Raw genomic sequence first — 12,897 nt, 5'->3', positions numbered from 1 at the left:
ATATATATATATATATATATATATATGCCAGGCGTTGTGGCGTGCGTCTATAGTCCCAGGTGGGAAAATCATTTGAGCTCAGAAGCTCCAGGCTGCAGTGAGCTATGATTATTCCAGCCTGGGTGACAGAGTGAGACCCTGCTCTTAAAGCATTTATCCATCTGGAGCCTGTGGGGTGGGGCTGTGTGGTCACTGGGCACAGATATGCGGTATGTGCTCCTAGTCAGCCTGGGAGAAACATAGGCACGAGAGTCTCAGTGGCTGGGCTTGGTTCCCCATCCAAGGATGGAATCCCTTGCAGGGAGCAGGGACCCTGAAAGCAGCTGGCTCAGGCCGCTGGGAGTGGCTGCGTGTGTGCTCAGAAGCAAAAACATGGGACTTTTGGAGATCTCCGGAGTTGGGGATACTGAGTTCCAGCCCCAAAAAGACCTCCCAGGGCAGTGTCAGGGGAGGAGCCCGGGGAGGGGACGCATCTGCGACTTTCTCTGTCTTTCCTCCTTAGTCATCGTGACAGAAAAGACAAACATCCTTCTGCGCTACCTGCATCAGCAATGGGACAAAAAGGTGAGGCCCGCAGGGCTCCCGTGCGGGGATTGTGGGTGTACAGAGATGGGATGCCTGGCAGGGGCTTGTGAGCACAGGAAGGACTCTAGTGACTGGAGCAGGGCCTTGAGGGCTGGGTAGGAGTGCCCTGGGCGATCCAGGAGCTGGAAGAGCGTTCCAATGGAGGGAACCGCTGTGCAGAGGCCGCAGGACACCAGTGCTCAGCAGGCTGGAGGCCAGGCCCAAGCACCCACCAGGCCTGGCTTTCTATGGCCCTGGCATTAGGTAGACTGTATTGGTATGAACTAGATGGAATCTTTTCTGAGGCTGGGCATGGTGACTCATACCTGTAATCCCAGCACTTTGGAAGGCTGAGGCGGGTGGATCACTAGATCAGGAGATCAAGACCATCCTGGCTAACATGGGGAAATCCGTCTGTACCAAAAATACAAAAATTAGCTGGGTGTGGTGGCACGTGACTGTAATCCCAGCTACTCGGGAGGCTGACGCAGGAGAATCAGAGGTTGCAGTGAACTGAGATCGCGCCACTGCACTCCAGCCTGATGACAGAGCAAGACTGTCTCAAAAAAAAAAAAAAAAAAAAAAAGGCTGGGCACAGTGGCTCACGCCTGTAATCTCAGCACTTTAGGAGGCCGAGGTGGGCGGATCATGAGGTCAGGAGATCGAGACTATCCTGGCTAACTCAGTGAAACCCTGTCTCTACTAAAAAATACAAAAAAGATTAGCCGGGCGTGGTGGTGGGCGCCTGTAGTTCCAGCTACTCGGGAGGCTGATGCAGGAGAATGGCTTGAGCCTGGGAGGCGGAGCTTGCAGTGAGCCGAGATCGGACCCCTGCATTCCAGTGTGGGTGACAGAGCCAGACTCCATCTCAAAAAAAAAAAAGAATCTTTTCTGAATGGTGAAGTGTGTACACATGATTAAAAATCTGGACCGGGCGTGGTGGCTCATGCATGTAATTCCAGCGCTTTGGGAGGCCTAGGCAGGCAGATCATGAAGTCAGAAGTTCGAGACCAGCCTGGCCAACATGGTGAAACCCCGTCTCAAACCACGTCTCTACTAATAATACAAAAATTAGCCGGGCATGGCGGCTCGCGCCTGTAATCCCAGCTACTCTGGAGGCCAAGGCAGAAGAATTGCTTGAACCTGGGAAGCAGAGATTGCAGTGAGCCGAGATCATGCCACTGCACTGCAGCCTGGCGGTCTCAAAAAAAAAAAAAAAAAAAATCTAGGCAACATGAGAGGGTGTGGCTGGGTGTGGTGATTCACACCCCGAACTGCTTGAGAGGCTTGAGAGGCTTGAGAGGCTGAGGCGAGCGGAGCGGATGGCTTGAGGCCAGGAATTTGAGACCAGCCTAGGCAACACAGCAAAACCCCGTCACTAAAAAAAAAAAAATAGCTGGCTGTGGCATGTTCCTGTTATCCCAGCTATTCAGGAGGCTGAGGTGGGAGGATCACTTGAGCCCAGGAGGTTGAGACTGCAGTGAGCCATGATTGTGCCTTTGCACTCCAGCCTGGGCAACAAAGCCAGACCCTGTCTCTAAAAAGTGGAAATGAGAGAGTGTAGTTGCCGTGAAGAGTCATCTCCCCGCCGCTTCTGGTGCCCCAGCTCCCTTCCTAGTGGCTGCCTCTGCACATGGGACATTTTTTCCTCTTTTTCTTTTGTTTTTGTTTTTGTTTGTTTGTTTTTGAGATGAGGTCTTGCTCTGTCGCCCAGGCTGGAGTGCAGTGGCATGTTCTCGGCTCACTGCAACCTCCTCCTCCCAGGCTCCACCTCCCGGGTTCAAGCAATTCTCCTGCCTCAGACTCCTGAGTAGCTGGGATTACAGGCACGCACCACCATGCCTGGCTAATTTATTTTATCATTATTTTTTTTTGAGATGGAGTTTTGCTCTTGTTGCCCAGGCTGGTGTGCAATGGTGCGATCTTGGCTCACTGTAATCTCTGCTTCCTAGGTTCAAGCGATTCTGCCTCAGCCTCCCGAGTAGCTGGGATTACAAGCATGCACCACCATGCCTGACTAATTTTGTGTTTTTAATAGAGACGAGGTTTCTCCATGTTGGTCAGGCTGGTCTTGAACTCCTGACTTCAGGTGATCCGCCCGCCTTGGCTTCCCAAAGTAGGCTGGGATTATAGGCGTGTGCCACCATGCCTGGCCTAATTTTTGTATTTTTAGTAGATTTAGTAGATTTTGTATTTTTAGTCTTGAACTCCTGACTTCAAGTGATCTACCTGCCTCGGCCTCCCAAAGTGCCACTGCACCCGGCCCTCTTTTTTTTTCTTTTTTTTTTTTTCTTTTTGGAGACGGAGTCTGTCTGTTGTCCAGGCTGGAGTGCAGTGCTGCAATCTCAGCTCACTGCAACCTCCGCCTCCCAGGTTCAAGCAGTTCTCCTGCCTCAGCCTCCAGAGTAGCGGGGATTAGAGGCGTGAGCCACTGCACCTGGCAAGTTTGCTTTTTTTACTTAACATTGAACAGTGGGTGGCTACCTACCCTGGGCAAAGTTGGAAGGTGGGGGGACTCTGTGGCAAAGTGACTGCTGCCGAAAATCCAAGCTGCTGGGCCCACCCCACCCCTTCTCCTGCTTCCAGGCCTTGGTTTCCACATTGGAGAAGGAGACATGTGCTTCTCTGTTGCGCTGATGTGCGGCATCCCCAGTGGCTTCCAAAGGCCCTTTATTCCCAGGCTGGGTGGATCGCTCCTCTGAGTGCTTGAGAAACTAGCCCTGTGTGTCATTGCACGTGCTGGGGGTGACTCCTCTGGGTGCCCAGGAAGCACCTGTCTATCCCCAGCCGTGGGTCCAGGAAGTGCTCTAGGCAGGGCTTAGCAGGGCAGGTCCTGGTGGTAGGAGGGACTGCTCAGCCGGGGACCCCAAAACCCCCCACTGTACTCCAGGCTTAACCTCTGTGATGCTGTTGCAGGGGCCTGGGCTGGCATTAGGACTCTGGGAGCTCCACTCATGTGAAGACTCACAGCCCCCGGCTGGGCAACATAGTGAGACCCCCATGTCTACCAAAAGTACAAATATGAAGCGTGGTGCTGCGTGCCTGTAGTCCTAGCTACTCCAGAGGCTGAGCTGGGAGGATTGCTTGAGCCCGGAAGGTTGAGGCTACAGTGAGCAATGATCATACCACTGCACTCCAGCAAGAGCCTGTCTGAAAAAAGTGACTCACAGCCACTCTCTTTCCCCTGTCCCCTAGAACGCTGCCAAGAAGAGAGACCAGGAGCAAGTGGAGCTGGAAGGCGAGAGCTCCGCACCTCCCCGCAAGGTGGCGCGAACCGACAGCCCAGACATGCACGAGGACACTTAAGACTCTCGACCCCACACAGGCGCCTCCTGCCAGGTCTGCTCCTCGGTCGCCCACCCGCCTGCCCGCCATGTGTAAGCACCCCGCCCGCCCGCCTCCCTGCCGGCCCATCCACACCCTGCGTCCACACCACTTCCAACCTCATAGGAGCCGATGTATTTATTTTCCTTGAGTTTTTATTTATGCTGTAACCTGTATCAAGCGTTGGTTAAAGGGGACATCAGACCCAGTAGTGTGATGTTGGTAGATGCTTTTTAAAAAAAACACAACATTGTCCCCTGACCCCGCCTTCCACCGGGCCAGTTCCCCGACTCCTGCCCCCAGTTCTTCAGAGAACCAGAGTGTGTCTGTGAGGGTCTCTAGCGGGGGCTTTACTGTGGCTGGGCAACAAAGGCGGGCCTGGGGCAGCCAACCCACCAGGACAGCCGAGTGGCCTTCTCCCCCCAACACCGGTCCAGGCCCTTGAGACTCGGTCTTGTCCCACGCTCTGCCTGGACCTCTCCCATGCCCAGACCTCACTCAGCGTGTGCGCACGTCGGGGAGAAGTCGGCCCTTGGGATCTTTCTCGAGTCATTTTATTTTTATCATGGACTAGTGCGTGCTCCGTGTCCACCCCAATAAAAGGGTCTTTCCTACTTGACCTCGCGTCTTTGCTCCACACACCTTGGCTGCAGAGGACGGAGCCCCTGGGAGTCATCCCTGTTGTCACCAAGAGGAGTGAGAAGGGCCCCCCACGCCAGGGGCTCCGGGACCGGCTGGATTCTCTCGTGGGCTTGCTGAGGCCACCATGTTCAAGGCCAAGACCTGCCGGGACCATCCCCTCTGCCTCTCCTGTCAAGGTGACCCCAAGGACAGGTCATTCCTGAGAGACGGTCCATGGTGCCAAGGATGGAGCAGGGTCAGCCCCCTGCCTGGGATACCGCCGAGCAGGGCAGTACACCTGTCAGCCACCGCAGAGACGGCCAGCCTCACCTGGGGGCCTGGGGTCTCCGGCCTCTGCCACTCCCGTGAGCCATGGTGACAGCACAGATGGCATCTGGCTGGTCTTGCTGTCCCAGGTAGTGGCCTCACCCTTGCTGGGTCATAGAGGAGCTGTACAGAAAGTCGGCACCTGGCAGTTGGCATGTGCCATGGCTGCTCATGGGGACCCCTCCTCCGCCAGCTGGGCTGGGTTTGGGGCTGAACTTGGGTACGTAGGGGGTGTTCGGGCTCTTGGCAGAAGGTTTGTGGCCCTGACCATTAAGCCTGGGGCTGGGGGAACACCGCTTCTTCCCTTATCACCCCCACTGGCGGCGGGGCCAGGGGTCTTAGTTTTCTTTTGTTTTGTTTTGTTGGTTTTTTTGAGTTGGGGTCTTGCACTGTTGCCCAGGCTGGAGTGCAGTGGTGTAATCACAGCTCACTGCAGCCTCGACCTCAAGCATTCCTCCCACCTCAGCCTTCCAAGTAGCTGGGACCACAGGCACACACCACCATGCCTGGCTAATTTTTTTTTTTTTTTAAGATGGAGTCTTGCTGTGTCTCCCAGGCTGGAGTGCAGTGGCGAGATCTCAGCTCACTACAACCTCCGCCTCCCAGGTTCAAGCGATTCTCCTACCTCAGCCTCCCGAGTAGCTGGGATTACACGCGTGCACCACTACACCCAGCTAAATTTTCTATTTTTAGTAGAGATGGCATTTCGCCATGTTGGCCAGGCTGGTCTTGAACTCCTGACCTCAGATGCTTCGCCTGCCTCAGCCTCCCAAAGTGCTGGGACCGCACCCCACTGCCTGGCTAATTTTTAAAAATTTTTTCATAGAGACAGGGTTTCACCATGTTGCCCAGGCTGGTCTCAAACTCCTGGGCTCAAGTCATCTGCCTTCCTCAGCCTCCCAAAGTGCTGAGGTTACAGATGTGAGCCACCGTGCCTGGCAGAGGTCTTGGTTTTGAGAGCTGAGTCTGAGGGCGTTGGGATGGTGTGGGGTTGGGCCACAGAGCTAGCAGAGACTCTGGGCTATGGAGGGTGAGGGTCCGTCTGCCCCAGATAGACCCTCGGGCCTGGGCAGCCCATCTCTCCCAAGGACGGACAGTGTCAGGGTGGGCTCCCATCCTACACAAGGAGTGGCTGACCCGGCCCAGGCACAGCACGGCCACCCAGCTGTGTCTCCCAGCTCTCGGAAGTGTCTGCACCACAGGGATGGTGCTGTAGGGTCCGTGTGGTCACAGGGCAGGTGGTCAGGAAATACACAGTTGACCGCGGTCAGTAGTGCCGGGTCAGTAGTGCCGGGTTGGGCTGAATGCCCTGGAGGCTCCCAGCCCAGCTGGGGAGTCCCAGTCCCCAGGGTTGATGTGACCTGGGCAGGCCTGTGGTGTCCGTCTGTGAATGACTGAGATGGTGGGACTTCAGCTTCCAAGGCCAGGGGCCAGAGTGGGAGCAGGGGGCACCCCCGCCCTTCCCCTAGGCCTATCTAGACCTCTCTGGCCCCCACTTTCTGCTTTGAGTGGCTGGGGGCTCTCTTGACTGTGCTGTCTGCCCATGGGTCTGCAGGGCTGCTGGGCAGGCACCTCCTTCCCCTCCCCTGCCTCAGCTCCCTCCAATGGGGTCTCAGGGCTGTGTCCCAGCTCGCCTCCCTGTGGCCTCCCCCTACAACCGCTGGATCTGTTGGGACATGCCCCACCTGGCATACACACCCTGTGTGACTCCCACTGCCTGTGGTAGGACGCCGGGCCCCTGAGCCAGCCTCTGCCTACCCCTCCTGCCTTTAGGGTGCTCCGTACCCCACTGTTCCCCCAAACTGCCTCCACCTTCTCCGCCTTTGCACAGGCTGTTCTCCTGCCTCCAGTGAACTCTGACTTCTCCACAGCCTCCTGAAGGGCCCCTTGCTCACACTGGCCCCAGCCAGGTCCTCTGACCCAGCCCTCCTGCATGGCCACGTTGGTCTCTGAGCCTTAAGCCTTTGGATGTGTACACATTTGTCCTCTTCTTCCTGACAAACCTGAGGGTCTGAGAGGCCACATTCCTGTTCCTGAGTCATACGACAGAGTCCCAGAGACTTGGGTCTGATGTCCGTCCCACAGTGGGACATCCCTGCTGCATCCCAATGCCACTCCGTGCCCTGGGGTTACCTAAATGTGCCATTCTCTCAGCATCGCAACTTGGGGACTGCAGGAGGCTCAGGTGCCAGGTGCCTTCCGATGTTCATGCCACAAGCTCTTCCCACTGTCTCTGGCTCCCCAGACAATGTTCCAGGAGGTGGGTGTGCCAGAAGGGGGCACGTCTTGCAAACCACCACTCTGTCCTCATTGAGAAGGAGTCTTACTCAGGACTGGGGCCTGTGCACACATTGCCGCCTCTTTTCAGCACTTAGAGATTCCTTCTTTTGTCTAGTGGCTGAAGCGAGGGCTGAAGTTGGCCTCCAAATCTGGGCCGTCTCAGAGGCGGCACAGCCTGGAGTTTTCCATCTGTGGCCGAGACCCAGTTTTTGGGAGGAGGCCCCAAGGGTCAAGCCAGCCTGTACCAGGATGGGGGGAGGGGTGCCCAATCCAGGCCCCAGCCACCCAGACTCCCCACCCCACTCCCTTTTCCACTGCTCTGTCCTCGGGCACTGTTGAAATATAGTTTTATTGCATTTCTGCCGTTTTACAAAAATATGACAAAATAAATTAAAAACAAATAAATAATCGCCTATTCTGTGTGTGTGTGTGTGTGTGTGTGTTTTCTGTTGGTTTTATGGGTTTCCTTTCATTTGGAAAGGAAAACGGCAGATGGGGGGTGCCGGCCAATACTGGGGTCCGTTGGGGGCTGAAGGCGTCTTGCATTTTGGGGACCGGCCGCCCCTGTGAATGACTGATATTGCATATGAGAAGAGAAGGCAGGGCGGGCAGAGCTAATGCCAGCCGCTGGGCCAGCACACGGCCTGGGGGCTGGGGCTGGGGCTAGGGGAGGGTGCCGGGGTCTCGAGGGGCTCCGAGGTGGCAGCGGTGGGGGCCGGGAGGCGTAAAAGCTGGCGTCCCCGGCAGAGGGCTTGGGGGGCGGGTGGCGGCCGCCACGGCACAGGGCGGCACTCGGCGCAGCCAGGCGCTTGGCGGGGAACGGCACCCTCACCCCCGCAGCCCCAGGCCGTCCCACTGCCAGCAGGCCCGGCGGCGGTGTCGGGGGCCGGGCAGCGGCATTGGCGGCGCGGTGGCGGGGCTCCGCTGCGGCGGGTCGCGGAGGGCAGGGGCGCCCACGGGGGCCAGCGCTGTCCCTGCGGAGGCGAGAGGGGCCGTTCCGGGGGGATGCCGCCCCCGCTGGACCCCGCCGGGCTGGCAGCCCTGCCCACACTCCCTCCCGGGCTTCCAGGCACATAAAGGCCTTATTGCTTCTGATCAGAGACTGAGGTGGGCCGGCCCCCTGGGCGGCTTCCGATGCATACCCTGCCTCTGGGCACGGCCCCCCCTGGTCACAGGGGGAGGACAGTTTGAGGAAGTCCCTCTGGCTTCTGACCTATGGCCCTTGTGCTGCAGCTGCCACCTGTTGGGCTCCCTGGGGAGGGGGTTGCTAGAGCCCAGGCTGGGATTGGGGCAAGGGAGGTGGCGGGAGTGGGAGGGTAGGGGTGAGGCCTGCACCTCTGCTCAGCACATGTGGGAGCTCCCTGGGTGGGCAGCCCCAGCCCCACCTCCGAGGAAGTCCTTCCTGAACAGCTGGGCTGCAGGGTGTGGATTTGCATAGAGGCCTGGGGGGTCAAGTCCCCCCCCAGAGTGAGCTGGAGCAGAAGGGTGGGCTGGATGGGAAGCGGGCCTCCCTCATCTCTCCTGGCAGGGGAGCATGGTGGGGGGTCCCTGGGTGCGGTAGGCTTTGGCATCCCTCCCTGGGGAGGGTCAGGCACGGGGCTCTAGGCTAACAAATGCCCTGGAGATACGAAGCAGGCTTTAACTGAGAGGCTGCATGTACCACTGACCCAGGTCCCTGCCAGGACCCAAGACCGGGCCTCCTCTGTCCCCTTCAGCCCCTCTCCCCAGGCCTGGCCACCCTACCCTACCCCCAAAGCCGGCCCGGCGTCCCCACCCCCGAGTTAAAGCTTGTGACCTGAGCCTTCCTCTTCGGGCCGGGAGGCTTCCAGCTCCTCAGCCATGGCCTCGTCCACCGGCCCACTCCTCTGAACCCGGCTGCCGCCACCGCTGGGGGTCCCATCTGGTCGGGCCTGCCCGCCCGCCCCGTTGGACCCAGGCTCAGCCCGGGTGCCACCAAAGGGGAAGAGCTTGCCAGCGTGGAAGGCTTTGGGTGGCGAGTGGCTGCGCTCAGAGTCCCGCCGGGTCTCGGGTGACTTGAGGAACTTGAAGCTGAGAAAGGCGGGCAGGCGGGTGTCGCTGCCGGTGGGTGACTGGGCAGGGGGAGGCCGGGCGGTGGCTCCGGCCCCTGCAGCGGCCAGTGAGGATGTGGCCCCCGATGAGAGGAATTTGCCCTGCAGTGGGATGATCTGCTTCAACTTCATGACGTTGTTGGGTGCCAGCAGGGACCCTGGGCGTTTGGGCCGCTCAGGCCCATGGCCCCCCGCAGTGCTGCCCTTGGCCTTGGCAGAGGCCTTCTCGGAGGAGGTGGCAGGGTCCAGCCCAGAGCCCTCAGCCCTCGCCTCCTCCCGGCCACCAGAATCATGCTCCCGCCGGGCATGGTGCTCTGCATGGCGCTGTCGCTCCTCCTCCTCCCGCCGCCTGCGCTGCTGCTGCTGGTAGCGATGCTGGGCCTGGCGCTCGTGTCTCTGCAGGTAGAGCCAAGCCGTTACAGGACTAAGAAGAAAGGGTATTAGCAGGTGCCAGCCGAGGCTGGTGCACGCCAGGGCTCTCTGCAAAAGTGGGGGAGACTTAAATGCTTATTAGGTTCCAACTGTATCCCTGCACCCACAATGGGGGCTTCCTGCAGAAGTGGGAGAGATCCAATCACTTACTGCGTGCCAACTGCATTCCCAGGTACACGATGGGCCTCTCTGTGGAAGTCAGGGAGGCTTAAATGCTTATTGGGGCCGGGTGCAGTTGCTCACGCCTGTAATCCCAGCACTTTGGGAGGCCGAGGTGGGCAGATCACTTGAGGCCAGGAGTTCGAGACCAGCCTGGCCAACATGGCAAAACCCCGTCTCTACCAAAAATATAAAAATTAACAGCATGGTTGTGCATGCCTGTAATCCCAGCTACTCGGAATACTGAGGCAGGGGAATCGCTTGAACCCAGGAGACAGAGGTTGCAGTGAACTGAGATCGTGCCATTGCACTCCAGCCTGGGGACAAAGCGAGACTCTGTCTCAAAAAAAGAAAAAAAACAAAGCTTATTGGGTGCCAACTGCATCTCTGGGCCCACACTGAGATTCTCTGGGGAACTGGAGAGAGATTCCGAGGCTTATTGGGTGCAACTGAATGACTCCCTGGACCCGTGCCGGTACTTTCTGGGAATTGAAAAGAAAACAAACATTCACTGGCCATCAACTGTGTCCCCGGCTGTGTGCCAGACAGCGTCTTAGGAATTGGTAAAGTGGGAACCAGTCTTGAGCCTCAACTGATCCCCTGCTTCCCAGAGAACAGGCAAGAGACAGAACCGTGGCTGCAGGCTGGGCGCAGTGGCTCACACCTATAATCCCAGCACCTTGGGAGGTGGGCAGATTGCGTGAGGTCAGGAATTGGAGACCAGCCTGACCAACATGGTGTAACCCCATCTCTATTAAAAATACAAAAATTAGCCGGGCGTGGTGGCACGTGTCTGTAATCCCAGCTATTTGGGAGGCACGAGAATTGCTTGAGCCTGGGAGGTGGAGGTTGTAGTGAGCCGAGATTGTGCCACTATACTCCAGCCTGGATGACAGAGTGAAAGAGATTCTGTCTCAAAAAAAGAAAAAAAAGGACCGTGGCTGCAGCAGACTATACCCAGGTAGCCACGCAAGGCTCTGTCAATGTAAACTTAAATGCATTCATGTTCAATAAAATAAAAATTCAGTTTCTTGGTCACAGCAGTCCTACTTCAGCGTGCTCACTCATCACCTGTAGCTAAAGGCTGCAGGGACAGTGCAGACACAGGACATTGTCATTCTCGAGGAATGTTCCCTGTGCAGGCACTGGGGAGCTCCTTGGCCCATTCTGTAGCTTTCTGAGGAATGCCGAAGAAGCTGGGCTTCTAGGAAGCCTCCGCTGTGTCCCTGGCCCCCTAACAGGATGCAACTGGGCAAGCTGGTGGATGACTGAAGGTTCTGAAGGGCCAGCCTGGTGCTGGATGCCACCAGGATTCCAGAAGCTACTGGAGCTGTTGTGAGCACTAGTTATTATTGCTTATTATTACTCTTTTTAGAGATAGGGTCTTGCTCCATCACCCAGGCTGGAGTGCAGTGCCACGATCATGGCTCCCTGCGCCTCAAACTCCTGGGCTCAAGCGATCCTCCCACCTTGGTCTCCCAAAGTGCTGGGATTATAGGAGTGAGCCACTGCACCCAGCCAGGGAGCACTAATTATTACACCCAACTCTGTGCAATCTCTGCATTTGCCCTCACCAATGCAGAGGCACCATCTGATCTTGGTCATCAAGATCAGAGATCCACCAGCAGCCCCACCAGTGAGAAAACCGAGCCCAGCCTGGCCCCCCTACCTTAAAGGCCTCGCGGCGCTGGTACTCCAGCTTGGCCATTTCCTCAGCCACCCAGCCCGGGATATCAGGGATGGCCACGTGGATGAGGTACTTGAGGAGCAGAGCGAAGTGCTGCAGGGGTGGCAGAGAAGAGGCTGCAGGCTGCAGACGCTGGGGCCGCCCTCCTGCCTCCCAGCTGCCCCTGCCCCTGTCGCCGGCCCCACCTCGAGCACCACCACGGACACGATGGCTGCCTCCGGGCTCAGCCAGGGGAAGAGGCGCTGCAGCTGCCCGCACTGGCCGATCAAGTAGCAGTTGACCACAATCGCTAGGACACCCATGGCCTCCATCACCTTCTGCAGGGTGGCAGGAGGGCTCAGGCGGGGTCCAGTCGGCCTCCCCAGACCCCAGGCTCCTCCCAGCTGCACCTGGGCTCCATCTGGGCCTCAGCTCAGAGCTCTTGGCTTCCCCCCACCTGCCACTGGCCGATGCTCTCCACGCGCTGGCCGAAGGGCCGCTGCAGCCCGGTGCACAGCTTGAAGGCGTCGCTGCGGATCTCAATGAGGTTGTTGACCAGGGCGCACAGCGCCGCCAGGGGGAAGGCGGATGAGAAGAGCACTACGTAGCCGAACTGCACGAACATCTCCTGGTAGTCCTGGAACGTGTCCTGCGAGTGGGCGGGCCTCAGACCTGGAAGCCTCTTCCCTCGGACAATCTTCCTCCCATTGAGCCCGCCTCCCTCAGATGATCCCACATGGACCCAGGGCCTGTCCCCATCCTCGGCCAGTCCAGAGGCTTCCTCTATCTGGCTAGGCCTTCCTCTCCTGTAGCATCTCAGCATCAAGGGCCCTGTTATCACCACTCTCTCCCACCCCAACTGCCTTCACCCTCCGACGGTGCGAACAGCCCCCTGCGAGACCCCGCCCCTGCGAGGCCCCGCCCCTCCTCACCTCGTACTTCTTCATACAGCTCTCCAGCTCCGCCTGGGTGAGCTGGGGCGAGTGTTCCTCCTCGGGCGGGTCAATCCAAGACGACCGGTTCTGCCGTCTCTGCCTACGGGTCGAATCGCTGTTGGAGCCGGGCTCCGGGTCCGGGCCCCCGTCGGGCCCCTGGTCTCGGCCCTCGCCCCCGGCCCGGCGGAGCAGGATGGCCGGGGGCTCCCGTTCAGGGCTGCCGGGAGCACCCTCCGCCTCGTCGTCCTCCTCGGCCAGAGTGAACACTCCCGGCTCTAGCCCCTTCTCCACCATGGTGGGGCTCCCCTCCTCCAGGAGGGCCTCCGGGCTTGGGCCGGGCCGACGCCGCCCCGCGCCGCGCTCAGCGAAGCTGACCTTCTTCAGCCGGAGCCCACAGTCCAGGAGGCCCCCTTCCTCGCCCTCCTCCTCGTCCTCCTCTTCCTCCTCGTCCTCCTCCTCGTCGTCGTCCTCGTCCTCCTCCTTGCCCCTGGAGGCCCGTCCCCTCCTCCCCGCCTTCCCC

The 12,897-nt window shown here is 58.7% G+C and overlaps 2 protein-coding genes across 2 annotated transcripts in view; one reads left to right on the top strand and one right to left on the bottom strand.

Moving 5' to 3' along the window:
• DDA1 (DET1 and DDB1 associated 1) overlaps positions 1-4,507 on the top strand; it is a 10,752-nt gene extending 6,245 nt beyond the window's left edge. The window contains exons 4-5 of the mRNA XM_017879523.1: positions 503-564; positions 3,760-4,507. Coding sequence (XP_017735012.1) covers positions 503-564; positions 3,760-3,870 — 173 coding nt within the window. The 3' untranslated portion in view covers positions 3,871-4,507. The remainder of the gene's footprint in view (positions 1-502; positions 565-3,759) is intronic.
• Positions 4,508-7,446: 2,939 nt separating this feature from the next.
• Positions 7,447-12,897, bottom strand: part of ANO8 (anoctamin 8) — a 12,207-nt gene continuing 6,756 nt past the window's right edge. Inside the window, 10 exon segments of the mRNA XM_017879522.1 lie at positions 7,447-7,813; positions 7,816-7,867; positions 7,869-7,962; positions 7,964-8,090; positions 8,912-9,581; positions 11,446-11,556; positions 11,649-11,780; positions 11,900-12,091; positions 12,375-12,870; positions 12,872-12,897. The exon segment at positions 12,872-12,897 is cut by the window's right edge and continues 30 nt beyond it. Coding sequence (XP_017735011.1) covers positions 7,731-7,813; positions 7,816-7,867; positions 7,869-7,962; positions 7,964-8,090; positions 8,912-9,581; positions 11,446-11,556; positions 11,649-11,780; positions 11,900-12,091; positions 12,375-12,870; positions 12,872-12,897 — 1,983 coding nt within the window. The 3' untranslated portion in view covers positions 7,447-7,730.

The sequence above is a fragment of the Rhinopithecus bieti genome, unplaced genomic scaffold, assembly GCF_001698545.2.
Source record: "Rhinopithecus bieti isolate Rb0 unplaced genomic scaffold, ASM169854v2 scaffold_9899, whole genome shotgun sequence".
Taxonomy (NCBI): Eukaryota; Metazoa; Chordata; class Mammalia; order Primates; family Cercopithecidae; genus Rhinopithecus; species Rhinopithecus bieti.
Note: the sequence above shows the minus strand (reverse complement) of the source record. Positions and strands in the feature narration are given on the sequence as shown.